The 27,635-nt window shown below is 42.8% G+C and overlaps 2 protein-coding genes across 2 annotated transcripts in view; one reads left to right on the top strand and one right to left on the bottom strand.

Moving 5' to 3' along the window:
- Positions 1–815: 815 nt before the first annotated feature.
- Positions 816–10,763, bottom strand: UBA5 (ubiquitin-like modifier activating enzyme 5). The gene is made up of 12 exons (XM_015407580.1): positions 10,512–10,763; positions 8,934–8,979; positions 8,748–8,837; positions 6,106–6,215; positions 5,529–5,615; positions 4,792–4,855; positions 4,514–4,618; positions 4,212–4,339; positions 3,937–4,072; positions 3,653–3,734; positions 2,632–2,738; positions 816–2,142 (listed from the first exon to the last, which is right to left on the bottom strand). The coding sequence occupies exons 1-12, from the start codon at positions 10,667–10,669 to the stop codon at positions 2,059–2,061; spliced, it is 1,197 nt and encodes a 398-aa protein (XP_015263066.1). The 5' UTR covers positions 10,670–10,763; the 3' UTR covers positions 816–2,058.
- A 1,121-nt stretch (positions 10,764–11,884) lies between these two features.
- Positions 11,885–27,635, top strand: part of ACAD11 (acyl-CoA dehydrogenase family member 11) — a 40,050-nt gene continuing 24,299 nt past the window's right edge. Inside the window, exons 1-10 of the mRNA XM_015407584.1 lie at positions 11,885–12,201; positions 14,617–14,716; positions 15,946–16,071; positions 16,809–16,970; positions 17,705–17,869; positions 21,014–21,161; positions 22,337–22,458; positions 24,052–24,158; positions 24,294–24,420; positions 25,661–25,738. Of these exons, the coding sequence (XP_015263070.1) occupies positions 12,065–12,201; positions 14,617–14,716; positions 15,946–16,071; positions 16,809–16,970; positions 17,705–17,869; positions 21,014–21,161; positions 22,337–22,458; positions 24,052–24,158; positions 24,294–24,420; positions 25,661–25,738 (1,272 nt within the window). The 5' untranslated portion in view covers positions 11,885–12,064. The remainder of the gene's footprint in view (positions 12,202–14,616; positions 14,717–15,945; positions 16,072–16,808; positions 16,971–17,704; positions 17,870–21,013; positions 21,162–22,336; positions 22,459–24,051; positions 24,159–24,293; positions 24,421–25,660; positions 25,739–27,635) is intronic.

Below are 27,635 nucleotides of genomic sequence, written 5' to 3'. Positions count from 1 at the left end.
AAGATGACTTTGTAAAAAAAAATGTTATCAGCAAGATGATCCCGCTTGAGAACAAAAGTAAACATTGCAATGATGTGATATGAGCTTTTGAAATGTTAACCACCTCTTCCCTCCTTGCTACAGTAGTTTTGTAAATACAATTAGCAAAAATTTTGCATTTTATAAAAGTGTTGGCCAAGGAATAGCTAATTAGCTGCCACAGAGCTCCCTGAATTAATAATTTACTTTCAAGCAGAATTTTTAAACTTATAGCATACCACTGCAAAAAGTTCCTCAAAAAAGTGCAGCACATTTACAGAATGCAGAACTTAAGTCACAATATAAATCAAGAGACTTTACTAAATGTCAGCATTCCTAAACTCTTTCTGGAAAGACTTTTTGGCTTTAGACTAATCCTGTATTGTTCCAGATGTTTTCTTACGCAATTCACCAGCAACCACTTTAGTATAGAGCTCACAACAACAGTTTTGAGCATCAATGTCACTTTACATCTATTAGCATTCAGCAGATGTCTACAGACTGGTATTAAAAAAATCCTTCTAGCCAATAAAGCTGGAGGTTTATTGGAAGTATCAAAAAAAAAAAGTCACAATACAAAACTGTTAAATATAACTTAATACCATTAATCCTAAACATGCTTCTCTGTTTTGGGTTGTTGCCAATTTAACAAGTATGTACCCTAAACATAAATCCTGGGAAAGATTGAAGGTCAAAGAAGACGGGGACGGCAAAGGATGAGATGGTTAGACAGTGTCATCGATGCAACGAACATGAAATTGAGCAAACTTCAGAGGACAGCGGAAGACAGGAGGGCCTGGCGGGATCTGGTCCATGGGGTCGCGAAGAGTCGGACTCGACTGTGCAACTGAACAACAACACCCTAAACATAACATACAAATAAATACTACTAAAGTAACAAATATTTTTTAAAATTAAAGAACCCAGAAAAAGATCCATCTGTACAGGGAGTTGCTTGTAGCATCAAGCAACTTTCTTCTTAAGGGTCTTTCTAGTTTCAGGTTTGCCTCTGCTTGGATATTACATGAGACTGGACAGCTCAGTGGTTAGGGAGTCATCAGAAACTGCTACATTCAAAGTCCAGTGGACTTTTCAGAGCCTGTCGTAATGATACTTTGCTGCATGTAAGAAGTTGAGTTTAACAGGATGGGTAAGAGTTAAATCACTTTAACCACCGCAGCTCCTATTTTAAATTGGTCTGCTGGTCATCTTGCACTATGTTTCATTGGAAATGCGGACCCTCATTTCTTGATAAAGAGGACCTACATTCCTTAATATGAGACTCCTGAATTCCTTAGAAGAGACAGCATCGTTTTTCTCATTTTTTGCACCAAACTACGGGAAGGGGGGGGGCAGGAAGGCAGGAGAGACAGCAGATGAATTGCACGTCAATGGGAAAGAAAGGAAGAAAGAAAGAAACAATGAGAAAGAGATGAGATAGGTGGAGGGAGGTATCGGCAAATAAAGGGCTTTGTTGCAAGCGCACACGGCCTAATAAAGCCAATTGGGGAGAGGGAAGATGGGGGGGGAGGCAGGAACACACAGGGGTCCATAAAATACACAGAAAAAAGTATACCCAAAACATTTGTATGGATGAGTAACAGGCAAGTATGACACTCTTAAAGTGGTGATGATGGCACTTTAAAAGTGACATTTAAGGCTACAGCACATATTGTACAATTTTGTTTTCCTAAGCAGCAGCTTAGCTGAAACAATGCTCTATAAAATTCTACCTTTCTAGATTGGTAGCATTGCCAGACAACTGTTCACCACCAGTAAACTTATCCACACTTGAACTGGTCTGAAAAGGCTGCTAGCGCCCTGTGTAATATGCCAGAATTGGTCTGCTGGTCATCTTGCACTATGTTTCATTGGAAATGCGGACCCTCATTTCTTGATAGTCCTAAGCTTTCAATCATTTTATGTCAACATAATTAATAAGTACATGATCAAATAGTAGCTTTCATGTTGTAAGAGCAAACAGGTTACAAAACTCTTCTTCAAGTGTTTGAACTATGGTATGAACTGCTAATGTTTGTGTTATATGCTCTTCATCTTAGCCATCAGTTCCTCTAGACTCTCCTCTGACTCTGTGACAGTTGCTCCATCTATAGAGTTCTGTTCCTGTTAAAAGACAGAAGAAAAAGAGGTTTAAAGACCCCACCTGGTTCTTTCCCCTGCTCCCTCCACTCCCCAGAATTCAACTTGTGAAAAGCCACTTGGACTTGATTTCTCAAAAGCTACTAAATCTCTAGGTCTATCAAATACAAATCTGGTTTTACATAAAATAAAGTTCAGCTAGGCATGTGACAAATAGCCTTTCAGTGCCTGACCTGGAAATGCAAGGGTTGAGGCTGAGGACTGGAGAAGGATGGGGGAAATGGACAGGTTTGCCCCTCCTGCCAGTTGGTGCAAGGTAGTGCTTATCCTCCCGTCATAATGGGCAGCTGGACTGATAGACACACCTGTGAAACTGAAACCTGGACTAGAAACCCTTATGTTTAAATGTGTCACTCCACATTCGCTTAGCAGTGGCTAATAAAATCTAGTTCCCAAAAGAAAAGCTAGATGGCTTTTCTACTGCCTGTTCTATTTGAAAAGAAATCCAGTTACCTTGTCTGGTATTGTGTACGCCAACGTGATTCCTTCGGGAAGGTCAGGAGCTGGACCAGAAGCAGCTTTCAGCTCTTCTTCGGAAACCTCCGAAACCAGCTCTATGCCTGTGTATTCCCCACCCCCAACAGTAAAAATAAAACTGTATGACTGCAAGGGAAATCAGTGGTACCCCTTATTATGTATTCCACCCACAGTAGGTCTCATGACAGATTTAGATATCGCTCCTTTCTCCCAAAAATAGTTTTTCGGTGCAGGAAATGCAAATTGTCTGGAATGCATCCCTACTGCATTGCCATTTTAAACTTATTACATTTAACTTTAATTTAAACATTAGCTATGTCCAGCAATGCCGGCATTGCCAAGTCGCCTTCCATGTTAGGAAGTGACAACGGGGGCAATAACAGTGATTCCCTGCTTAAACGTGCACCCTTTTGCTTTTTCTCATTCACACCCACAGACAGAACACTGTACTTAGGAACACTAAACGAGAGATAAGAGAGAGGTCATATTCTAAATAAATAATATGGTATGGTCAAGACCTTTATATTTATTGTGACAAGTCCACGTGCTCTGGTTTGCATCTTCCACAATACAACAACAAACAGAAACTACATTTGTCCCTCCCGTCCCCACCATGAAAGGTTTTTTTTACATGCTCACAGAAGGGGAAGGGATGTGGCGAAGAGGATCTATGCACTATGCACACCTCCCCCAGTTTTCATCCACCACATCCTCCTGGAGAAGTCAACAATTTTCTATCAGAGACTGCAATAGACAGACTCAAAATGAGGTCCAGATGTGCACCTTTCTCTTGATGCTGGGATCATCAGTGAAAGGCTGGGAGAGTCCCTCCCCTAATCTGTTCCCAAACTTCTGCTTCCTTAAAGGAAAGTCAACAGAGCCCTTTGCTTTTAAGAAAGTAAACAAACCCAATCACACCATTAGGCAGTTTGGGTTTGTTAAAAAGTAATTTCAGCCATCTTGACATTATGACTACATATTTAACCTTAGTACCTACCCCAGTCATTCTCTTCATGTACTATTTCTTCTTCTTCTTCTTCTACAAAGTTGTCTTCTTTTGGACTGGCTGCTACTTTTTTCTGGAAAGAAAGTTCTCTTGTAATTGTTGCAGTCACTACACTCATTAAATAACTGTCAGGCTAAGCTACGTGTTCCGCCTTATGTCAAACAAAATTACCAACTCTTCTGAAGAGCACTGATGTCTGGGATTTTTGTGGGTTTAAACCCCCCCCCCCCCCCCCCCTTTATCTTTTCAGGTGCTAAAATGGCTGCAATTTTTACCTTGTATTCTTCTTGCTGCTTTCTGCAGTTTCGGTCATCACACTGTGGGTTTGGCTTCATTGCCATGGTGGGAAAAAAATCCTGCATTGCATTGTAGCCAAGGTAAAAGCTCACGCTGCCAAAATTTAGCAAGTACCTGAGATAATGAGAGAGGGATAAGAAAGAAGAAATGCTTGTGTCAAAAATGAAGACTCATGCAATAGGACTTACGGTACTGCTCTTCATAAGCACTGCCTCTTTTACAACATCAAGGTATCACATACTCGATCACTTACTTCAGGACATTTTGTACCAGAAGGCCTGCAACCACTCCCATAGTGGTGGGAAGGCTGGCAGCACAAACTCCCTCCCGTTTTAGGGTCTTCTCATCTATGTTTGCTGCTACAACAAGGGGAGGGGCACACTGGGCAGAAAGGGGGGAGGGAGAAACATGAGAGAAAGATAAACAGGATATACATAAAAGACAATGGCAACAAAGAAGGGCCAAACTAAAACAGCCCTGGACTCCAGTGACCTTCACCCCACCCTCTCTTTAAGAGGATGACATACTACAACAGTTGACTCGAACACCACATACCGCAAAACAAGCAGATTCACCGGGTACGATCAGTTGGATATGACCGGAGACTGCATTTTCACTCACTCCAGATTCCATCCATATTTGTCCAAGCTCATTACAGGCCTTACCAAAAAGGGGAAAAAAGAAAACGCTTATACCATAATTGTGTTTCATTACAAAGTGTGAACAGATTAGGTATATTTGTCAAAAAGTGCCTGTGACAAAAAACAACAGCAAGGAAACAGATAATGCAGTCTCCTTCACTTAGCCTTGTGCCAGATTTTAGAACTAACAACCTTATCCACCACTGCAGTCAGAACGTTAAAATTTCCATTTATGAATACATGAAGCTGCCTTATACTGAATCAGAACACAGGCCCATCGTCAGTATTGTATACTCAGACTGGAAGGATCTCAGGCAGAGGTCTTTCATGTCACCTGCTTATTATTATCATTGTATGGCATTGTGTGTAGCCGAGCTAGGAGATCCTTAAGACTGTCTGGCAGCCAAAATTTCTGGCTCTTTTTTAGCATTATACACCACTAGGCGGCAAGCTAGACTTGTTTTTAAAGCAAGAGACATTTCAGAGGTGGGTTACCCTTGCCTGCCTCTGCCTCACGACCCTGGTATTCCTTGGAGGTCGCCCTTCCAAATACTAGCCAAGATCTGATGAGATTGGGCTAGCCTGGGCTATCCAGGTCAGGGCTCTGTCACCTACTTCCTGAGCATTATAACCAGTGTTCCCTCTAAACTGAGTTAGTGTGAACTAGCTCAGTTTTTTAGCCTCCAGCTCAGAGATTTTTGTCTTAACTCAGGAAGGATGGCTCCAGAGCAAACTAATTTATGCAGTAGCCAAATAGCTTGCTCACAACGTTACTGCCAGTAGCTCACAAAGTAGAATTTTGGCTCACAAGACTCCATAGTTTGGAGGGAACATTGATTATAACTGGAGATGTTGGGGACTGAACTTGGAACCTTCCTCCTTCATGCCAAGCAAATGTTCTACCACTGCACCCCTAAAAGATATTTTACCTTATCCTATCCATAAAGTGCTGAAAGTTGTCCACTGTTGTGATATTGTAGTTATGTACTTCAAACTGGACATCAGGATTGATGTTCCTTAAGGACAAAAGAAACACATTGTTATGAATACAGTGAAAACAGCGCTTGCCAGTTTCCAGGAAGTAAGCTATTTATTTATTGTATTTGTATCCCGCCCATCCCGCGAGCAGGCTCAGGGCGGATCACATCAACTTCAATAATACAGTAATGTTTAAAACACAATAAAACATTTACATTATAACATTTAAAATCAGTAGGTATAGCTGCTGGTGAAAATTCCGACCCATTCATACAGTGAATTTATGTCTGAGTACACCTGCTTAGGAATGATCCCTCAGAATGTGACCGTATACAATCTTAATTGGGAGTAAGCCCCACTGAATTCACTAGAACTAACTTCTAAGTAAACAACACACATAACATTGGGCTGCATGACATGTACAAGACACGTTCTCCAGAAAAATTACTTCTAAGCCACTTGAAAAATCTATAAATTTGAGTGTTCCTCTTGCATTGCATGCAGATGCCCAGATCCTTCATCACGTACCTCAAGGTGTGCTCTGCCGCTTGTACTTTACTTAGCCCAGCTTGATGTGGTTGGAAAAAGAGCCTGTTCATATTTGCCAGCTCGACCTTATCATAATCAAACAGGAGTAGCTAAAAGAAAGATTACAATGATACATGAGTGGCCTCCAGTCAGGCCCTACTAGGACAAACACTTGACTGAGCTCTGTGGTTCTGCACGATTTTTTACACAAACTGACCTGCACATGGTTTAACTGTTTCTAGTGCCATCACAATGACGCTCTACCCATTTAGACAAACAAGATGATCTAATTCACAGCTGTAGGGTAGATCCAGCCCAAGGAACCTTTCCTATCTAGGTCTCCTGTTCTTTTCCAGATTTTAACAAGTTTCACACCAGTAACAAAGTCTACACAGTTCCACAGTCCACCATGCAGTGTTTCAGTATGAACAACTCACAGGTGCTACAGACAAAAGCCACCCTTAAGCAATAAATATCTGTCAAACAACTATATAGGAACATTTCCTTTAAGAAAATATCATGGGTTGGATCCAGCCAGCTTTTTTGCTCTGTGCCACTCATTATAAACCGTTTCATTGTAAGCCGCCCTGAGCCCGCTTGCGGGGAGGGCGGGGTAGAAATATTTAAATAAATAAATAAACCCACAAGGCTTTTGTCCATTCAAGTCCTGTGATACCCAATATAGCCATTTTGGTGGTCAAAGGGGACCCCCATCCTTTTTTCACAGTGGAAAAAAGCTGGTTGGATCCAAGCCCATTTTGGGATGAGAAATGTACATATTACTAAAATACTTGAAATCTTATTTATAGTATTAGGAAATGAGAACTGTCATGAATCTTCACATGTGAAAAGACAAGTTCCCCTTTGTTGCCAAATGTCCCTGCAACCAACATGGCAATATGAGTGAATCTGTGTGGAATAATGCTAAGAGTATTAGATCTGGAGGTAGGAAATCCAGATTCAACTCCATTGAGCCATAAAGCTTTGGATTTGAGTAAGGCAACCCCTATAATCCTAACCTACTGCATAGGGTTGTTGTGAGGGATAAATAAAGTAACTCTACATTCTTGGAAGAAGGGCAGAATACAAATGTGATACGTATAAATGAAATGGGGAGGGCAGGGAGGGCGGGATAAAAGTTAAATAAATAAACACTTGGAAAACAAACACTGAAGAATATCAGCCAACCATAGCTCCCAGACATTTTCATACATCTGCCTGCCATTCACACGTTATGGTAGTCACCCAGGACGTGCTCAGCAGACAAATGGAAACCCAATCTTTCCCAAAAGTTCATCTCAGCACTTAAAACTTATGCAAGACTACTGTTATAATAAAGAAATGTGTATTACCTTACCGATACCACATCTTGTCAGCATTTCAGCGGTCACGCTGCCAACTCCACCCACACCTACTACTGCTACTGCAAAAGTACGGATTTTCTGCAACAATAAACCAATGCCCATAATCAGTAACTTTTTTTGTTCCCTCCAATTAAATAATTAAGGCAATCTGCAAAAATCACTAACCCACCTCATAATCTTTCACAATTCCCATTCTTTTCAGTGCCATGAGGCGACTACAGGGAGAGAAAAGACAGATGCATTTTGTCAAGGAAGGAAAGCATCAGTTTATTCACACGATAGTTATTTCAAAACCAATATGACAATTCCACTGGTTGTAATCAAAATTCTTCAGTGAACTATCTATTCAATATAACTATTTATTGTTGGCGGTAGAGACACTATGTGCCCACTTCTCGCAAGAGGCCTTCCAGTGGTTGGGCCCCTGCTCCTCTAAGCAGCAGGGGGAAAAGCCTTGGCCAGAAATTATATCCAGCAACACATCCATCAACGGGTTTTTTCAGAGACAGCCAGGGGACTACTTTATACTCTTATGTCACATGCAGGTTTTCTAGTGGATGTAACATCACAAGTTGCTGGATGTCACTTCTGGCCCACGTCCTGGCCAGAAAACTCCCAGGGACGCCAGCTGGTGGCCTGGCATCCCTAGTTGTTGGCTTTGGCAGAGTTTGCAGTTCACCCATAGAGACAGCCTTGAAATCAGTACACAATCCAAGAATTCCTTAGCTGGCACAAGAAACTGAGGAAGACAAGAATGCCTTTATTAAAGGCTCTCAGAAGACTGAAGAAACAACGATCAGAACTGGATCCCAAAGCAACTGATATTCAATTCTACAGTGGAACTGGCCGGTCCATTTCTTGACCTGCTCCTCTGGGACTGTTACCCTATCCATTAACAACTCCTCACAGTAGATTCAACTCCATTGAGCCATAAAGCTTTGGATTTGAGTAAGGCAACCCCTATAATCCTAACCTACTGCATAGGGTTGTTGTGAGGGATAAGTAAAGTAAAGGGCAGAATACAAATGTGATATGTATAAATGAAATGGGGAGGGCAGGGAGGGCGGGATAAAAGTTAAATAAATAAACACTTGGAAAACAAACACTGAAGAATATCAGCCAACCATAGCTCCCAGACATTTTCATACATCTGCCTGCCATTCACACATGGTAGTCACCCAGGTCATGCTCAGCAGACAAATGGAAACCCAATCTTTCCCAAAAGTTCATCTTAAAACTTATGCAGGACTACTGTTATATTAAAGAAATGTGTATTACCTTACCGATGCCACATCTTGTCAGCATTTCAGCGGTCACGCTGCCAACTCCACCCACACCTACTACTGCTACTGCAAAAGTACGGATTTTCTGCAACAATAAGCCAATGCCCATAATCAGTAACTTTTTTTTTGTTCCCTCCAGTTAAATAATTAAGGCAATCTTCTGCAAGAAACACTAACCCACCTCATAATCTTTCACAATTCCCATTCTTTTCAGTGCCATGAGGCGACTACAGGGAGAGAAAAGACAGATGCATTTTGTCAAGGAAGGAAAGCATCAGTTTATTCACACGATAGTTATTTCAAAACCAATATGACAATTCCACTGGTTGTAATCAAAATTCTTCAGTGAACTATCTATTCAATATAACTATTTATTGTTGGCGGTAGAGACACTATGTGCCCACTTCTCGCAAGAGGCCTTCCAGTGGTTGGGCCCCTGCTCCTCTAAGCAGCAGGGGGAAAAGCCTTGGCCAGAAATTATATCCAGCAACACATCCATCAACGGGTTTTTTCAGAGACAGCCAGGGGACTACTTTATACTCTTATGTCACATGCAGGTTTTCTAGTGGATGTAACATCACAAGTTGCTGGATGTCACTTCTGGCCCACGTCCTGGCCAGAAAACTCCCAGGGACGCCAGCTGGTGGCCTGGCATCCCTAGTTGTTGGCTTTGGCAGAGTTTGCAGTTCACCCATAGAGACAGCCTTGAAATCAGTACACAATCCAAGAATTCCTTAGCTGGCACAAGAAGCTGAGGAAGACAAGAATGCCTCTCAGAAGACTGAAGAAACAATGATCAGAACTGGATCCCAAAGCAACTGATGTTCAATTCTACAGTGGAACTGGCCGGTCCATTTCTTGACCTGCTCCTCTGGGACTGTTACCCTATCCATTAACAGCTCCCCACAGTGATCACGGCACATGATGCAGTAACAAAAATATGGCAGTTGAGATTGGAGCACCAGCATCTCCCACAAACAGTTATTAGTGAGGTATGATGACAATGGATGGAGAAAGAGCACACCATCAGTACGGAAGTTTGAAGGACCTGAAGCTAGGCTAACATAACTGTATTCTGAGAAACAGGATTTGGCATATAACCTGTATGTGTGAAAGATAAAATCAATTATGATCCAGCGAACAAATGTGTTCCCAAGAGCCAGTACCAAATAGCATCATTACACTATCATTTTCCACTTACATGGGCCATCATAAATCATAATCCATTTTGCACCTGAGACTCACCTGGCACCACCATTTGGTGCCATGCCAAATAATTCCTCCCCCACCCAATTAATGGATTTCATCTTTTAATGGGCCCCTTCGAGCCGGAGAACTATTATGGATAGCAGTTCAGGCCCTGGCCTGTTTTGTTTCTGGGTTTGTTTTTTACTTTTTACTATTAATAATTTTCATATTTTTATTGTATTCTTTTAACTTTCTGAAATGCTTCCGGCAAGTTTCTCAAGTTACAAGGCAGCCTATAAACTCAATCCACTACGATTTTTTAAAAGGAGGATTTTACAGAACAGAAGAATGGGTGGTGGTGGGAAGAGACATGATCTTCTCTCATCCAAAAACCTTGCTGAACACGTTAGTTCAGTTGCATCACCCACCACCACTTCTACACCCGAAATAATGGGCGACAAGCAAAAATCACCCACATAACACGCTTCTTCATTCATAGCGGTCTGCCTAGGACACCCCCCCACGGCACTCCCCTCCTCCTTAAACACGGCATTGAGGGGATCCAGCTCACCTGTACGGATTGGAGTCTGTCACCTCCGGGCTCATCCTCTCGATCCGCGCCCTCTGGGTTTGCCCACCACCGCTGCCTCCCGTCTCACGGGCCAGCTTTTCCTCCAGCTCTCGAATGCGTCTCTGCAGCTGTTCCACGACGCCGGCCATGTCAGCCATGGCCGGCTCCCAAAATTACCAGCAATCCCAGCAGCTGAAAGGTCCAAGGACTCACCGACACCCAGCAGCCGCTCAACCCGTCCCCGCCGCCAGAGACACGTCTCAACTGCGAGCACTTCCTGGAGTTGCAGCAAAAACGATCCCCTGCTGTACTCATACACCAGCGACCAAAGTTCCGGGCGCAAATAGATCCGGGGAGCAAGGATGGTGGTTCAGTGCTCCAGCTAGTGCCTAGGCGTTGCGAAGTCATCAACGCTTCCTCCCCCAATAAACCCATTAAGCCTGAAAGTACTACAAGATTATTTTATGTGGCTGTGATGTAACATCAGCACAACCATATGCAGGGGGTTTTGTTTGTTTTTTTAGTCTAAACCCATTGAAATCAATGGGTTTAAACGTGGGAAACGGCAGACTGGATTGCAGAACAAACATCCGGGCGCACACAGTAGTATTTGAGGGATGTACTAAAAGGAAGGACAGGATTGCCCATTGGAAACAATGGGAGACGCAACAAACACACGTCTTAAGTGTATTCTCGAAACCAGTTTAACAACTCTTGGGAGTTATGAAGAGGTGCATTATCTTTGACAGCAGTTTCTTATAAACTAACTTTCCAGATCCTCCCCCCTCCAGCGGTGTAACTGGTTAAGGTGGACATCACACCCTCGGACATCAGGCAAGAGGTGGAATTTGCCCCTACGAGTCCAAGGCCACCACCCTGGGACTCAGGGAGGCAGCTCCCCCTCCCCGCCCCCATCGCAGCTGCCGTAACTTTTTAAAGAGCCCCGAAGGAGAGCTGAGGGAGCCAGAATGATCTCTGGCGTGTGACCCGGACCTGGCAACCCTATTCGCCCTAGTTCAAGTCCACAAAAGTGAGTTAATGTCTGAGTATTTTGAAAAATCTTGTTTTAAGGGGTCACCCTATCAGTCAGTTAACAAAAGGGAGCGCTTGTGCTGGAATACGTTTAGTGAGTCTTTAAAGGGTCTCGACTCACGAGACTCCTACATATTGGGTGGGGGGTATCAACATTTATAGAGTGCTTGGTGGTGGATACATTTAGCGAACGGAACGATCACAGGCTCTGACTCCCACCAGCTTCAAGCCATAGAGAATTTAGGAAACAAGAAGCTGCCAAGTACCTGTCGCTGAGGAAGCAGGAGGCGCCCTGGGCTGAGTTCCAAACGGCCTATGCGATTTGCATAAGAAACCCTTCTTTGCGCTCTCCCAGCGAGGAGTAGGCGGCGAACAGGTTACGCTGTTAGCGGAGCTTGGCAAACAGTTGCTGGAGCTACGCTCTGGGCAGAGGGGCCGAACCTCTTTGCTTCTGCCTTCCCTCGGCAGCGCCTTTGGCTGCCTGGCGCCGATAGACCGTATTTGGCGACGGAGGGCTGGAAATGGCAGCGGAGCCGGACACCACCGAAGTGAGAGAGCGGCACAGATTTGACCCAGGCGCCTTGGAGGAGTACCTGCGCCGGCACTTGCCAGGCTTTCCTTTGCAGCCACCTGGAGCTCTGCTCGTCAGGCAGTACAGGTAACGGCGCCCCATGACATACTACAGACGCGCAGCCATAAACGGGCTGAAGCGGGCAAAAGTCTGTGCTGGGAGCGCAGACGTTTCTTGCAACGTTTTGCCATTCTTTCCCCTTCCTGCTGCGTCCCCCCTTCCACAGCTTTTTGCAGCGTTGTAGAGGTTCAGACAACGGTTGTTGTCTCAAACTCAAACTCAAAAGCATTTGGGAGAGAAAGAGTGCAAAAGTGCATACAGTCTCGTTCTGGTCCTGGCTGTCCGTCTGCCACGGATTTTTGTCCCAAGTTTGTTTGCTGAGAAACAAATATTGAACCTGACAAAGCGGGCTTTGACTCAGGAAAGCTTACACCGTGGGAAATGTTGATCCTTGAGGTGCTACAGGACTCGAATATTGTACCGTGTTATATGTTAGGGGATGGTTTATTTTTTTTTGTGAGGGATATAATATTCTCACAAGTCTTTGGCTGCTGTTAGCCCAGTTTTAAGGTTTTTGGATTGGCTCCTAATCTGTTTATGTGCTAAATCCATGGTGGTGTTGTTGCTTTATTTTTCAAAGACACCTGACCCAGGGGCTCAGATGGTTCTGCCTTCGTCTGTTTTATCCTTGCAACAACCTGTCAAGCCAGGTTACCTTGAAAGAGAATGACTGGCCCAAGGTGATCTCTACTACTGAGTGGGTATAGGAACTTGGGTCTTCTTGGTTGTAATCCAGCACTCGAACTACTTACACCTTTTGTGCCTTTGCTAGACTGGTTCACATAGAACATCCATGGGTATGTCTATGTGAGTGGGAGTTGGCTCTCACTCACACATGCAGGTCTGAACAGATGTACACATGCATAAGTTATATGTGCATACTCTGTTCAAGCTCTTTCCTTTTTGGATTACTTGGTGAATTAGCATCTGCCCAGATGCTTGGACCCCCTGCTCTGGACCTGGATCCCCTAACTGGACCTGCTATAGGCCCTGCTTTACCCTCTCACTCCACTGCTTGGACCTCTCCCCTCCCCTCTTGAATGGAGAATGTTGCACCGTGCATTGGTTCTTGGAAGATTTGGCTAGCTCCTTGTAGCTGTCTTGTTAGTATTGGGTATTAATGAATGCTTGTTATTGTTTGTCAGAGAGAGAGAGAGAGAGAGGGATCCCAACCATGTTTTCCACTGGTAGAAAACTTTCTGCCAGCAGAAAAGGAGCGGTAGGGATTTGTACCAGTTCCATCCTCCCACGGCAGCCCTTACCCTCATGCTGTTCCTGTGGGTCTGCTGACCCTGGGGGCCCAATTTCATGGAGCACAGCCGGCTGTGCTGCAGGGAGTTTGCTTCCATGAGCACTGCTGCACTAACAGGATCCATCCTATAGAAACTAGAAAAAGTTGATGTCTAGGGTTTCTAACTTCGACTTTGGAAATTCCTGGAGATGTGGGAGTGGTGCCTCTGGAGGACAGGGGTGTGGGGTGGGGAGGGACCTCAGGAGGGTATAATGCCAGAGAGTCTACCTTCTAAAGCTGCCATTTTCTCTAGAAAAACTGATTTCTGTAGCCAGGAGATCAGTTGTAATTCTGGGAGCTCTCCAGGCCCTTCCTGGAGATTGGCAACCCTATTGACATCTGTGTGCCCACCAGTTTTTTCATAATCAGTCCAGGAGCAAATTGCAAGTAGATAAATAGGTACCACTTTGGTGGGAAGGAAACAACGTTCCGTGCACCTTGGTGTTTAGTCATGCCGGCCGGCCACATGACCACGGAAACGTCTTCAGACAGCGCTAGCTCTTCGGCTTTGAAACGGAGATGAGCACCGCAACCCTAGAGTCGGACTCGACTGGCTTTCAAGCAAAGGAACCTTTACCTTTTACCAGGAGCTTTGAACTGGGTCCAGCCCAGTTTCTTGTGGTAGTACTGTGTGTTCATACCCAGATTACACAACACTCAAGCTAATCCTGCTGCCATAAAGCCTCAGTCTTTGGTGTGCAGAGCAAGGAGAAGGAGGAAGATAATGTCCATTGATAGTTGATACGGGTTACATCACATGGAAGCTGCTCATAGATTCTCGTGCACGGAAGTGGCAGCTCCACAGAGGGACATAATCCCAGAGCTCCTGTCTTTGTTTAGGAAACCATGTGGTTCGCTTCTGAAAGCACCACTTTATATAGCATTTTCTGGTGGCTTGAAGAGAGCTATGAGAGAGCAGGTTGATAAAAGTATGTTTTGGCTTTTGCTTTTCATCATGTACACCTAGTGAAGAACCTCGTTGTGATCTAAATGTTTGCACCTTTTCTTCTGAAAGCAGCATTGGTCCAGTGAAGAACAACGTCTTTACTGATTTTCTGACAATTTGTTGATATTTAAGTGCATGCGTAAACTGTTCAACGGGGCTCTCTCACTGAAAATGCTCATTGTCGATAATATTTATCTTCGCCTAGCTCTGGGCAGTCCAACCCAACCTTTTACCTGAAGAAAGGCCTTAGCACCTATGTCCTTAGGAAAAAGCCTCATGGCCCTCTCCTACCACAAGCTCACAAGGTATGGCAAAGCTAGCTGTTATTACAATTTTTCCATAATGAAATATGACTTCTGATTTGGGTTTCCTTTGGAAATATGACTTGAGCTCAGCATTGGCATGCCTCGTTTTGACAGGAGTTAAAGATGGAGATTGATTCCTCATGTCTTGGTTGCACTTCATGAGAGACTTATTCCATGGAGAGCACACTCTTATATCCTGTGTCCTAGTGGATCTCCCTAAACAGAGATAAAAACCATAGGGTACTATTTACAAAGTACACTTACAGTGCAGTCCTAAGCAGAGTTACACCCAAGTCCATCAAAGTCAGTGGGCTTAGAAGTAGGGCTGCCAAGTCCCCCCTGGCGCCGCCGGATCAGGCCCTGGGGGGAACCCCACTCCCAAAGCACATCACACGGAAGTGACGTAAGCACATCCGGGACGTTGGGGGCGGGGCCACAATCATCTGAGGGGAAACTCTATGGTTTTCCCTCGGATTATTTTGGCCCCGCCCCCAACGTCCCGGACGTGCTTACGTCACTTCCTTGTGATGTGCTTGCGGCGCACGCGCGTGAAGATTCCTGGAGCAAGCCGGGACTCCCCCGCTCCAGGAGAGGTGAGTACTTGGCAACCCTACTTAGAAGAGTGTACCTCTGTTTAGGATTACACTGTTAGGAAACCACTTCCCTGAATTTATGAAGGCACCCACTCTCTTGTCATTTGGAAGAAGAAGAGTTGGATTGATACCCTGCCCTTCACTCAGTGTGGCTTACAATCTCCTTCCCCACAACAGACACCCTGTGAGGTAGGTGGAGGTGAGAGAGCTCTGAAAAAACTGCTCTTGAGAGAACAGCTCTGAGAGAACTGTGACTGACCCAAGGTTAACCAGGGTTCATGTGGAGGAGTGGGGAATCAAACCCAGTTCTCCAGATTAGAGTCAGCCACTCTTAACCACCACCAAATTGTGCAAAGTGTACACAGACAAAAGGGCTTTTGAACGTAGTAACTGGCTTGGCTTTTATTCAGGTTCTATGTTTTTTACTGACTTGACTGGATGTGTGGATGTTTTTATTGATTGTGATTATTTTTGTAAATTGTTTTTGGCCATATAGAGGGAGAAAAATGGTTAAGCATATTTTAAAGGAAGATTGCTGAACTCTCTAAGGACTTAAGAACCTAGTAAGACTGTTGATTTCAATGTTACATTAAGCACATGTTTACCTTGTTGTATACCCTATTGTGTCCTTTTCAGATTGACAGAGAATATCGGGTCCAGAAAGCTTTGTTTGCAGCTGGATTTCCAGTTCCTGAGCCCCTTTTATACTGCAGTGATGTTTCTGTGATTGGAACAGAATTCTATGTGATGCAACATGTACAGGTTTGTACTTCTGTTGCAGTATACTCACTGCATACTGTCCTGAGGTCTGACTGGCAAAAGGTCAGGTTTCAAAGATCCCTGCAACCAGTTTCATCTGCTTGGGGCAGTGGTGTTCAGACTTGTGCTTCCCAAACCACAGTCACCCTCTTCTGCATGAGAAGATACTTCACCGCCTCAAGGAGTTTGTGCCCCCACCCACCTCCCATCAAAAATGCCACTGAGCACGTCCTTGGGTTTGCATAAAGTATCTCTTTTGGACCTAGATTTGATTGAATTCTTGAGAATAAGTGCAGTAGAAGTATTCTTAAATGCATGCCACGCCCAGTTTTATAATGTATAGGTACTGAAATACAGCAATGTCTGATTTTGTCCTTGTTATGTACAAAGACCAGGTGTAATTCCCATTGTTAAGGTTCAGCCTACTAGGTGTTTCCACTTGAAAGAAGGGGGAGGATCTGTAATTACTGGGTTGAACTATGACCAGAAGGCAAACAGCCACCGGTGCTGATCTGCACACACTTCACTTTACTCACCCAACATTACAGCATGAGATGTGAAGCAACCTTCCCTTGTGTGGGCGGAAGATTCTGTTCAGTGTGGGAGAAGCAGCGCACGAATGTCTCTGAGCATTGACACCAAAATCTCTGATCTTGTGATTGACGTATACAGTATTAAATGCACCTTAAGAACTGCAATTTCTTTCCCCTTTCTCCTCTCCCATCAATATTTGTCTTTAGGGCCGCATTTTCCGAAACCTTGCTTTACCTGAAGTAAGCCCAGCGGAAAGATCAGCATTGTACATAGCTGCAACACAAACTCTGGCCCAGTTGCATTCCTTCAGCATAAATTCACTGGGGCTCCAAGGCTATGGAAGAGGACCAGGTTACTGTAAGAGGCAGGTAAAGATCTCCCAAATTGATCGATCAGGCTTATCTTATGGCAGGTTTTTGGCACTGGTAAATATCAATCTATCTCCCTCCTTCAATTTTCTCAAGGTTGCATGCACAGGATTCTCTCCCTCCCTCAAAACAACCCTCTGAGGTAGGTAAAACTAAGGTAGGGTGTGTCACCCAGTGAATTTATGGATAGGTAGAGAGCTGAACCTTGGACTCTCCCACTGAAGTCAAGATTCTAGGGATTACGTTACACTGCCTTTAAGTGTTCTGCTTGCAAATGTTTACTATGCCATATACTCTACAATTTTTTTAAGAGGGATAAATATCATCCCCCCCGCCCCCCGTTTTGCCTGTGAACAAGAAAGCTGGCACTCTGAAGCTGGCACCAGAACTTAAATGAGAAGAAAAGGCAAAATATTTTCTGAGAAAATGAGTTTGTTAAACTTCCCTTTGCCCAGTACAAGGCGGCCGACTTCAGACTTGTTTTTCTCAAGAGTCCCTTTGCTCGCAATTACAAACTGTGTCGAAAAATGCACTTGGTATATGATGTGCTAACAGGAGACAGCAATTTGAAAGGAAGAAGTTGGAAATCCCACTGGGCTAGCAATGGCTCCTCATCTGAGCCTGAGCTCAGCTTTCCATGCCATTGGCAGTATTTCATCTTAACTGTGTATTGTACGATCTCAACCAGGTATGTTCCCCCCCCTGCTAAGTAATTTGTGGGGGCTTGTTTTCAGGTATCGACTTGGAGAAAACAGTACAAAGCAGCTGCTCATATGGACATTCCAGCTATGAATGATTTAGCTGAATGGTTAATGAACAACCTGCCAGCTGGGGATGACGAAGAACATTTGATTCATGGGGACTTTAGAATAGACAATATCATCTTTCATCCAACAGAGGTATTTCGCACATAGTTTAACATGTGGTTTAGCATGTTTGTAAAGAGTTTTGATATCAAAAGTAGCTCCTTTCTGAGTGCTTCAAAAAGGCTGTTCCCCCCCCCCCCAAGGAAAATGTTCTAAACTTTCATGTCTCGTTTTTGGATTTCATATACAAAGCAAGACATAGGATATGGTAATTAATTTGTGATCACCACCAGTTCTGGATGTTGCTGGGTTTTGACCCCTTTGAAATTGGCGGTGTCATGGTGGGGGGCTTAGTTATACATCTAGCCTTTGAGCACAGAGTCAAAGAAAGATCAGGGCTCAGTCCTAGAGCATTTTCTTGTCATACAGAAGGTCCCAAGTTCAGTCCCCAGCATCTCCAGTCTGGCCCTAGCTATGGTGGGATTATTCGGGGGTCCGCCCCCTTCCTTAAAGGGCCCTCCGCTTCTTAAAGGTTCCCCTGCTTCTTCTCAAAAGCATTTAAAGGCATCCTTTAAATGTTTTTGAGAAGAAGTGTGTGTGTGTGTGTGTGAGACGTGCGCCCCTCTCCCTCCCCTCCCGCAAGATTTAAAGGGCCTTTAAGCTGATCGGCAGGGATCATGTGGCCCACTGATCAGCTGGAGAGCCCTTTAAATCTTGCAGGAGGGGAGGGAGAGGGGTGTGGGCCACCCCCCATTCATAAATTGTCCCACAAGCTGCAAAATCCTGGCAATGGGCCTGTCTCCAGTTAAAAGGACCAGGCAGGAGGTGATGTGAAAGATCTCTGCCTGAAACCCTAGAGAGCTGCTGCCAGTCAGAAGACAGTACTGATCTTGGTGGACCAAGGGTCTGACTCAGTATAAGGAAGATTCGTGTATTCAAAAATTTCCTTATTGTCATCCACACATCCAAACCACGATTCCTCTTGGCCCCTCAACTTTTTTTTTGTAATAAGGGATAGTGATTATTTTAAAGGGAGCCTTTGGAGCTCTTTTCCTGTACTTCTGTGCCACCTAGTTTGTGGAGTTAAACTTCTCTTACACAAATAACAAATTGTGCAATGCCTGCAGAATAAAGGTCAAGATTGTGCATAATTAATCATACACCAGTAAAGCAGTATCTGATCTGAGCTCTGCTATAAAATCTTCACTGAATCACAAAAGTAAAGGGTGAATTTCGTTCTGCAAAATGGAAAGGTATTAATTGGTTGTAGTAGATCACGCCATGGGGCACAATCTCTCTGTTAAGCAAGGGTGTATCTGTTTCCCTGCATAAATGCTCTTCATTTTAGTGGGTCTAGCACACAGCAGTCTTCCAGTGGCTTGTGTCTGTGTTGCATAATTTTACAGGTCCCCTCCCTCTCCTTACATTGCAAATTGACAATGTAATGCTCCAGTACAGTGCAGTACATTGCAAATCAATTGATTTGAGTGAGTGAGAGAGAGAGAGCGCGAGTCCAGTAAAAAATTTTTTAAATAGTGGATACTGAAATCTTCCCTTTGACACTGGCTATAGTGTAGACACTGTCAATCAAGTGCCCCCCCCCAAATAAAATAAAATGGGATTAAAGTAGTGTAAAGTAGTATCTTTCAAACTGTTGTTTTAGTAGTACCTAAAATAGTGTTTCGGATGGAAACCAGACTGTCCTATAATATTGCCACTTTGTTTTTTCAACAATTTCAAGTTCTCTTTCACCAAGTTGATGCCCCACTCACGTCAGTGACTCATCAAAGGTGGATTTCTGTTCTGCTGGTTTATAGCTCTAGCGCATGTTGAAACACCCATTACAACTAGAGCCAAAATGTGCTGAGGCTGCACTCAATGAGGCTGCCATATGATAACTGCACCTGCCATGAAAAACAGAAAAAGATTGTGTGTGTATGTCCTTTGTGTTCCAAAGGATAAAAACACCCATGCCTTTGAATGCTATAAGCTCTGTTCCTGGCCAAAGTAGTATGACCACAGCTAAGTTTTACGGAGAGATGAAATTTCAGGCCCCAGGCTATAAACTGTTGTTTTGGAGGATGAACATTGGCAAGACCATGTACAGAGAGGCATATTGTTGTTTCCCAAGACATTTATTCTGTATTCAGATGAATTTGCAACAGGCCTTGAAATACAAAGCTTTTCATGAGAATATTATTCAGAGTGTATTTACAAAAAAGTTTGTTTAATCCAGATCTCCAGGAGTCTCTTGTAACCATGTTCCATCTCGCTTCTGATGATGGGTTTATCCAGCTTGGGCTAGTGGTGATGGGTCATAGCAGGAAAAAATGGTCAAGTGGTAGAGTCCCATACCTGTTGCAGAGTGTAGGGTGTAAAGAGAAATGACCAACTGGGAGATGCACGTGGAGTTGGTAGGATTAGGGTTAGAAAAGCCTTGCCCCTGTCGTTTGGCCCTGCAGAAGTTGTAAGTCAAAGCTCTTCCCATGTAGAACCACCCAGTGGGCAAACTCTCATGCAGATTCCCCCAGCAAGAATATTCCAAAGAGACGTTATCTCATTTGATCGTGGGGAAACCAGGGAACTAGCTAGCAATAGGCAAGAGTTGTCAGGAAGGAATCAGAATGAACATCCCCTCTGTCTGGCCCAGTGGTACTATTAGGGCTGAGTAGGGTTGCCAGCTCTGGGCTTGGAAATTCCTGTAGATTTGGGGGGTGGAGCCTGTGGAGAGTGTGGTTTGAGGAAAGGAGGGACCTTAGTGAGGTACAATGTCATAGAATCTACCTTCCAAAGCAGCCGTTTTTTCCAGATGTTCTGATTCCTGTAGCCTGGAATTTCTGGAAACCAGCTGTGATTCTGGGAGATCTCCAGCCACCACCTGGACCCTAGAACTTGAGACAGTCTGTCCATAAAATGGGGAAGGAGACCATGTTTGTATTTTTGAGGAATGTGATAGATGGTAATGTGTACTGTGAAGTACTAAAGGTTGGCGTATACTCTGCTGTGCTCATTACATGGAGATGGATTCCCCCTGCCTTCCGCCACAGTCTAGGAAAGCTCCACTCAGGGCCAGCAGAGATACACATGGAATGGAAGTCATCATCACATGCTTTGTATAGACATTGACCTTTCTCACCATCATGAACTGACACCGGTGGAGGTCGCTGGGAGGTATTGATCTGCAGTTTTTCGTTGTTGGCATTTCTTTAAAATACTTCTTTATTTCTCCATTTCAAGGCCCGTGTCATGGCAGTGCTGGACTGGGAACTTTCAACCACAGGGCATCCAGTGGCAGACTTTGCTTATTCTGTTGCTTTCTATTTTTGGCCAAAAGACTTCAAACATTTGAATATAAAAAACTTCCAGAATTTAGGTCACATTGCAGGTATGCATCCATCTGTAAAAACAAAATGTGCTTTTTCCCACCAAAATGTGGTGGTGGTTTACACATCTTATCAGTTTCGTAAGCAGATTATTGAGAGATAAGTTATGCTGTAACATGCTAAGTACTTGTGCAACTTCAGCACATTTGGTCTAGGCTTACTCTTAAGAATTTACCCAGCAGATATGCTTAGCTGATTGCTAGAATCACTGAATTAATTTTGTTCCAGGAAATCATAGCTTTAGATGTGATTGTAAAATGATAGAGCATGATTTTTTCTAATATTAAAGAAGTGGGTAGAAACCGGATCAAAATGGAAGGTGCCTGAATTATCAGGAGAGGAGCTGTTGGTTCCCACTGTTGTAAAGACAAACAAAATTGCTGCAGATGTGCATACAATTAGAAAATAGTTGGCAATAATATAGAACAACAATAGAATTCTAAGATGTTTTAATTCTTGTTTTCAGCAAAGAGCGCCATCGAGATGACGCCGAGATGAGCAGAAACGCAGATTACGAACTTCTCGAGTTCTTACAAACTTCTCGAGTTCTAGCGTTCGTTTCGATACAGTTCTCCAGAAACATTTCCAACAGCTTTGGACTAACAATTTTTAACTTCCATTGGACAGTCTGTTTCTGGATTTAGGAATTCCTTCTTGTGAAGTATTCATATGAAGAGCATTAAAGAACTGAAATTCTGAGATTTGTTTGATAAAGAACTGTATCGAAACAAACGCTAGAACTCGAGAAGTTCGTAAGAACTCGAGAAGTTCATAATCTGCGTTTCTGCTCATCTCGACGTCATCTCGATGGCGCTCTTTGCTGAAAACAAGAATTAAAACATCTCAGAATTCTATTGTTGTTCTATATTATTGCCAACTATTTTCTAATTGTATGCACATCTGCAGCAATTTTGTTTGTCTTTGTGATTATCCATTGCTGTACCCCTTGTGTTACTTTACCTCGGTTCTCACTGTTGTGGCATATGTTTAATTATAACCTGAACAACCCCAATGACATTATCTAGTCATTATCCTAGTAGGTGAGGAAAGAGGTCCACCTGCTTTTCACTCCATCAGTGTTTTACATCTTTAAAGGAAAGTGTAACTGGTACAAATGAATTGTGAAACTGTAGCATATCAAACTCAAGTTTCTAATTATTCCTTTTCAATTTCCTAGGAATTCCTTCACTTGAAGAAATGATCTCTGTTTATACTAGATGCAGGGGTACCACCACTTCTCTACCCAACTTGAATTTTTTTCTCGCCCTTTCAATGTTTAAAATTGCTTCAATATGCCAGGTAATCGGGGTAGTGACAAATTTACTAATGCAAGCTGGAGAGGCAGGCATGAGAATCATGGGGGGAGGGGAAGAGCTGAGAATCCCCCCCACACACACTTGAGATCATAGTTTTGGCCATGTGACCTCCCCCCCCACCTGACTTGCTTTCCTTGCAGCCATGTGGCTGCTGCAAGAACCTTACTTCCCAAAGTGTCACAGGGCTTGATTAGGATCTGAATTGCAGGGCTAGGGGAGGAGGAACGGCATGCTTCCTCCTGTGCCCCTTTCCTAAGACAAAATGGCCCCAGGGAGGTGCTTTTTGCCTCACTTTGGGGCTGTACATATTGTGAAGTTTGGCTGTGACCTCCAGGCACAGATGAGTAACTCCCTGCTTACCTAGTCTTGAATCTCAGCAGTCAGCACTGACTGCTGAGGTTCAGGGCTAGGTGAAATGGAACCTGCTCGTGTAGGTCTGAGTCTAAGTGGTACAAGTATTTTTAAGTTGCCCTCTCTCAAGATGCAATATTTTGAGGAATTTTTCTCTTTGCTGCCTTACTGATCTGCTCTCACCCGTTATTATGAAAAGAACGGATATTGTGTCTAACCAAAAGGAAGACAACCCTGCATGTAAGATGACGTCCCTAAAACACAAATCATACACAAAACAACGTTTTTTATTGCCATATTACCATATCATAATATCACCATATTACTTGTATGCAAATTTAAGAAACACACATATTTTTTTTTTCTTGACAGCACCCCTGGGGGGGGGGAATCCTAGTCTTCCATTTTTGGTAAATAGGGTATTTTTCTTTTCAGCTATGAATGATAAACCCTACTCCCAAATACTATTCCTGATCAAAAGAGCCCATGGGAGCCACTGTTTGTTCTATTGGAAAATTTGTGTTGCTACCCACAATTTTTGCAACAGAACAACGAACAACTCTGGTTGCAATCAGAATTGGGCTTGTGTGCATGTGGGAGATACAGAACTCCCATCTCATAATAATAAGAGGTCCCAACTCCAGGTTGGGAAATTCCTAGAGATTTGGGGAGGGCAGCGTTTAGAGAGGAGGGAGCTCATCGGTGTATAATGCCATAGAGTCCACCCTCAAAAGCAGCCATTTTCTCCAGGGACACGGATCTTTGTAGTTTGGATATGGGTTGTAATTCCAGAAGATCTCAGGACCCCACCTGGAGGTTGGCAGCTATACTCATAATACAAGTGGCAGCCACAAGGACTTTGTGTCATGTGAACTGGCCCTAAGTGACTACAGGACCATGGCAAAAATCATCATGTATTACTTCAGCTGTTAAGAGACTCCAAATTGCTATTTTACCAATTATCCTGGCAGAATGGTAGCTTCTTTGGATAGTTAGTACAAAATAGCTGTGCCCCTTCAGGTGATGTCATGTTAGCATTTTAAACAAATCCACTTGTAAGGAATTGTGGTGAGGGAAGATGGGGGATTTTTATCTCCATCTGTGGTTTATTGTCTTCTTTCATGTTTCAAATGAAGCAACAACTAAAGCAGGCCAGTCTGACAAATGGAAATCCAGTTCTGAAACTGCCAGTTAAATCACACAAATCTTTTTATTTGTTCTTTAGGGTATCTATGCCAGATATCTATTGGGAAATTCTGCTGCGGAAAATAGCCACGAGTTCGGCAATCTGGTGAAACCTTTGGCAGAAAGAGGATTACAGCTCACAAGAATGTAGGAATGTTTCAGAAGCTTTTAAAGATGGAACTAGTTCTTTTCAGATCAGTTGAGGCTGTGGCGTGCTTGTGCACATTTAAGGCCAGATAGATGAAGAAAAGGTTTATTAACCCATCTGGGTTTTTCTTCTAGGACACCAGTTACTACTGGCTTTCAATCGTATAGTATAGGAGAATTATTCCAGCAGTCTCAAAAGGGTAAGGAAGTGCTTCAGAAGGTGAAGGACTTCATGGAAAAACATATTTTTCCCGCTCAAAAGGTAAGAAATGCCAAGCACAATACAGGCCCAAATCCAGTTACTATTATCTACTAATACAAATGGGGCTTAATTTTGTTGTGGGTTATATGTGTAAAAACTAAGTTTTGGTAAGAAAATCTAACCAAGCCACATTTTTATATAAAATATTCATCCATTAATAAACTGCATTCGTGAACATAGGACATAAATAACTTTTAATCCTTAGCTGACCTTTACAGCCCTTGACATCGAACCTAGTTTTACCCTTATTGGCAGAAAGTTTCCAAGGGAGTGAATGACCACATGCACAGGGCAGCAGATTTTCTGTATTGTTAAAAGTTGTGTAGAAAAGTGAACGTTGGCTTGTGCAGATGAGTGACAAGTTGTTTCTGCAAATTTGTCTCTTCCACACAATTCTTAAAAATATAAGTCCCAGCTTCCTTTTGGAATAAAGTTGCCCTCTCTGCCTAAATCTTGTGCTTTCACAGGTAGAACCACTGACAGAATGCTAGATCTTATAAACTTACGGTTCCCAAGACCCTGGTGGGGGTCCCCCACGCCAAGCTCTTGTTGCCCCCCCCCCCATCATGTTGCCTCAACTCCAACCCTCTTTCTGGGCAACCCTATATAAACTGTCCCACAAAATATATTAATTCTTTGAATGAAAAGTGTCAAGATAGTATCACACAACCGATTCCTTATGGTTATACCAACTAATAATCAACATATTTCACAAATCTTTAGTACTGTTACTTATTTAGAAAATTGATATGGTGCTTCTCCAGAGACCTGTTTGATGCAGTTAGCAAAGTAAAAGCAACATTATAAAATTGTAAAAGCAACAGCCATGAAATGATCAGTATTAAAACCATTTCTTCGGTGAGGCAGTGTACTGTTTTGTAGTCATTAAATGTGTAGACTCAAGATACTCGAATTCACAATCCCAGGAGACATATATGACTTTCCCCTCCAATGCAGTGTTCAAATGACAGAGGGTGGTGGGGGTGGTTCTGCCCTGTATCTTTTGTGATGGCTGCCTTCACTACTGTCATATGGGAGACCAATAGGTCAGGGACCAAGGGCTTGTGGATTTTGTTAAAAGACCCATATAGTTGGAGCACTTATTACTCATTATCTTTTACGACAGGAGAGAAATACATAGAAATTGAACTTAATAACAATCTACTAAGTCATATGGAGAAGAGAGAATACAACTGTAATACCTCATGAGTATTCTTTATTGATGTATTTTTTTCCCTAGGAAATGGCAGAGTATTATGTCAGAAATACGAATTCACCAGACATATGGAAAAAACCTGCACTGATTGCAAAACTGAAGGTACAAGTCTTTTCTCATCTTCCAGCCCATGGAAAGATGGAGCTGGTGCAGAGTTATGTGCACATTTTACATTAAAAATAAGTTTTAAAAAATGTTTGTGGCTTTTATTCTAATTATCATAACTAATGCTTTAAAAGAGCGAATTTTATCATCCTGATCCACAGACTAGAATGTAATCAAAGGTAAGTCCTGTTGATCTCTTGTGAAGCTGGGCCAAGGCCAAATTCTATCCCAGGTTCTCCAGCATAGATGCTGCTAATAACAAGGCTGCATTCAATGGTATCTTGGATGCAAGACTTTGGATATAACATTGATATTGATGAATGGTCCAAAATCTGGAAAGTAATAAAATATACACGAGCAATACCATATAAGGAATATATATATAAAATGTTTTTTAGGTGGCACTGGTCACCAGATAAAATTGCGAAATGTTATCCAAATCTATCTAAAACTTGCTGGAAATGTAAACATAGCATTGGCACCTTCTACCATATGTGGTGGAGGTGTAACATAACACAAATTTACTGGCATAAGATACAGAAACTTATATCTGAAATCATAGATATAGAACTACCATATAGACCAGTAATATTTCTGTTAAATATCTTGCCAGATAAGTATAAAAAAACAGATCAATATATATTAACATATATGCTAACATCGGCTCGTATTATATTTGCTAAATATTGGAAACAGAGAAAAATACCCTTGAGAGATGAATGGATATATAGAATGTTGAATATTGTAGAGATGGATAAATTAACACTAATTTTGCAAGGTAAAGATGACAATATATTTAAAGAAAGATGGGGGAAAATTGTTTGTGGTTAGACAACAAATGTTAACATAGACTCATGATATGATAATTACTGTAATACAATCAATATATTGTGTTTTGTATAATGTAAAAACCTTATAAATAAAATATTTTTAAAAAATAACGTTCCATAATACTGTGAAAACAAAAATGTCAATGTTTCATTTTAGTTACTATTTATTTATTTTGTATTTGAATGTATTAAGCAGAAAAAACTATTTGAAAGTAGGACTGTAATGCAATGCATGTTTATTCATGAAGAAATCTTACTTACCTCAGTGAGCCTCATTTGTTGTAAAGCCACACAGGGTTGGACTGTGTGGGCAATATACACTGAGTCAAGGGTGCTATCAAGTTTATAGCATGGCTGGCCTCTCCCACCATATCATGCCAATTCTATTGCTGGAAACAGGGCTAGCTACGTCAAGCAGACAGATCAGGTAGAGATGGGAAATGGGTGGAGGGCACGTTCTGTCTCTACACTAATTCCCACACTTTCAGTGCAATTCAATTCTATGAAGAGTTATGCACTTTTAAACCTGTTAAAGTCAGTGGGCTTAGAAGGGTGAAATTCTGTTTAGGATTGCACTGTTTGTGTCCGAACCTTGCCCTAGGGGCATGGGGGGAAAGGATGTTGTCGATGTAATTTCTGGCTAAAACCTAGAAGGGACGTAGCCCACCCTGTAGGACCAAAGAGATCAGCAAAATCCTAGAGCATTGGTGCCATCACTTCTGGGCTTTCAATGACATGTCCCATTTTTCTCCTGCCACTCATTTGAACTCTCATTGGTGACAGCCAAGTCAGTAGTGGACATCAGCATAATCTAAAGAATTAATGCTATTTGGTTATTGGACCACAGTGCATCCTAAAGTTTTCTGGTGCGATCACTAACTTAAGCAGTTATCGTACACCCAGTTTACAAAGATGGGAAGAGGAAGTAAAGAACTGCAGTGGTCTCTTTGGATGCAGATCTAGGAGCCAGATTACTGTGTTCTTGTTTTTCCTTTGAAACTAGGTGTTTCATGGAAGATCTTTGTTCTTAAATGCATATCAGAAGAGTTTCCAGAATCTGGGCT

Source organism: Gekko japonicus, unplaced genomic scaffold (assembly GCF_001447785.1).
Source record: "Gekko japonicus isolate JY-2015 unplaced genomic scaffold, Gekko_japonicus_V1.1 scaffold1215, whole genome shotgun sequence".
Classification (NCBI taxonomy): Eukaryota; Metazoa; Chordata; class Lepidosauria; order Squamata; family Gekkonidae; genus Gekko; species Gekko japonicus.
The sequence above is the reverse complement of the archived record's forward strand: the minus strand, read 5'-3'. Positions and strand labels throughout refer to the sequence as shown.

Coding starts and splice junctions, on each gene's coding strand:
- UBA5 (XM_015407580.1), bottom strand. CDS start 10,669: ATGGCTGACATGGCCGGCGTCGTGGAACAGCTGCAGAGACGCATTCGA. Junction 4,619..4,791: donor TGACTGCAGTGGTGGATAAG/GTTGTTAGTTCT, acceptor CTTTTTGGTAAG/GCCTGTAATGAGCTTGGACA. Junction 4,073..4,211: donor CTGGTACAAAATGTCCTGAA/GTAAGTGATCGA, acceptor TCATTATCTCAG/GTACTTGCTAAATTTTGGCA.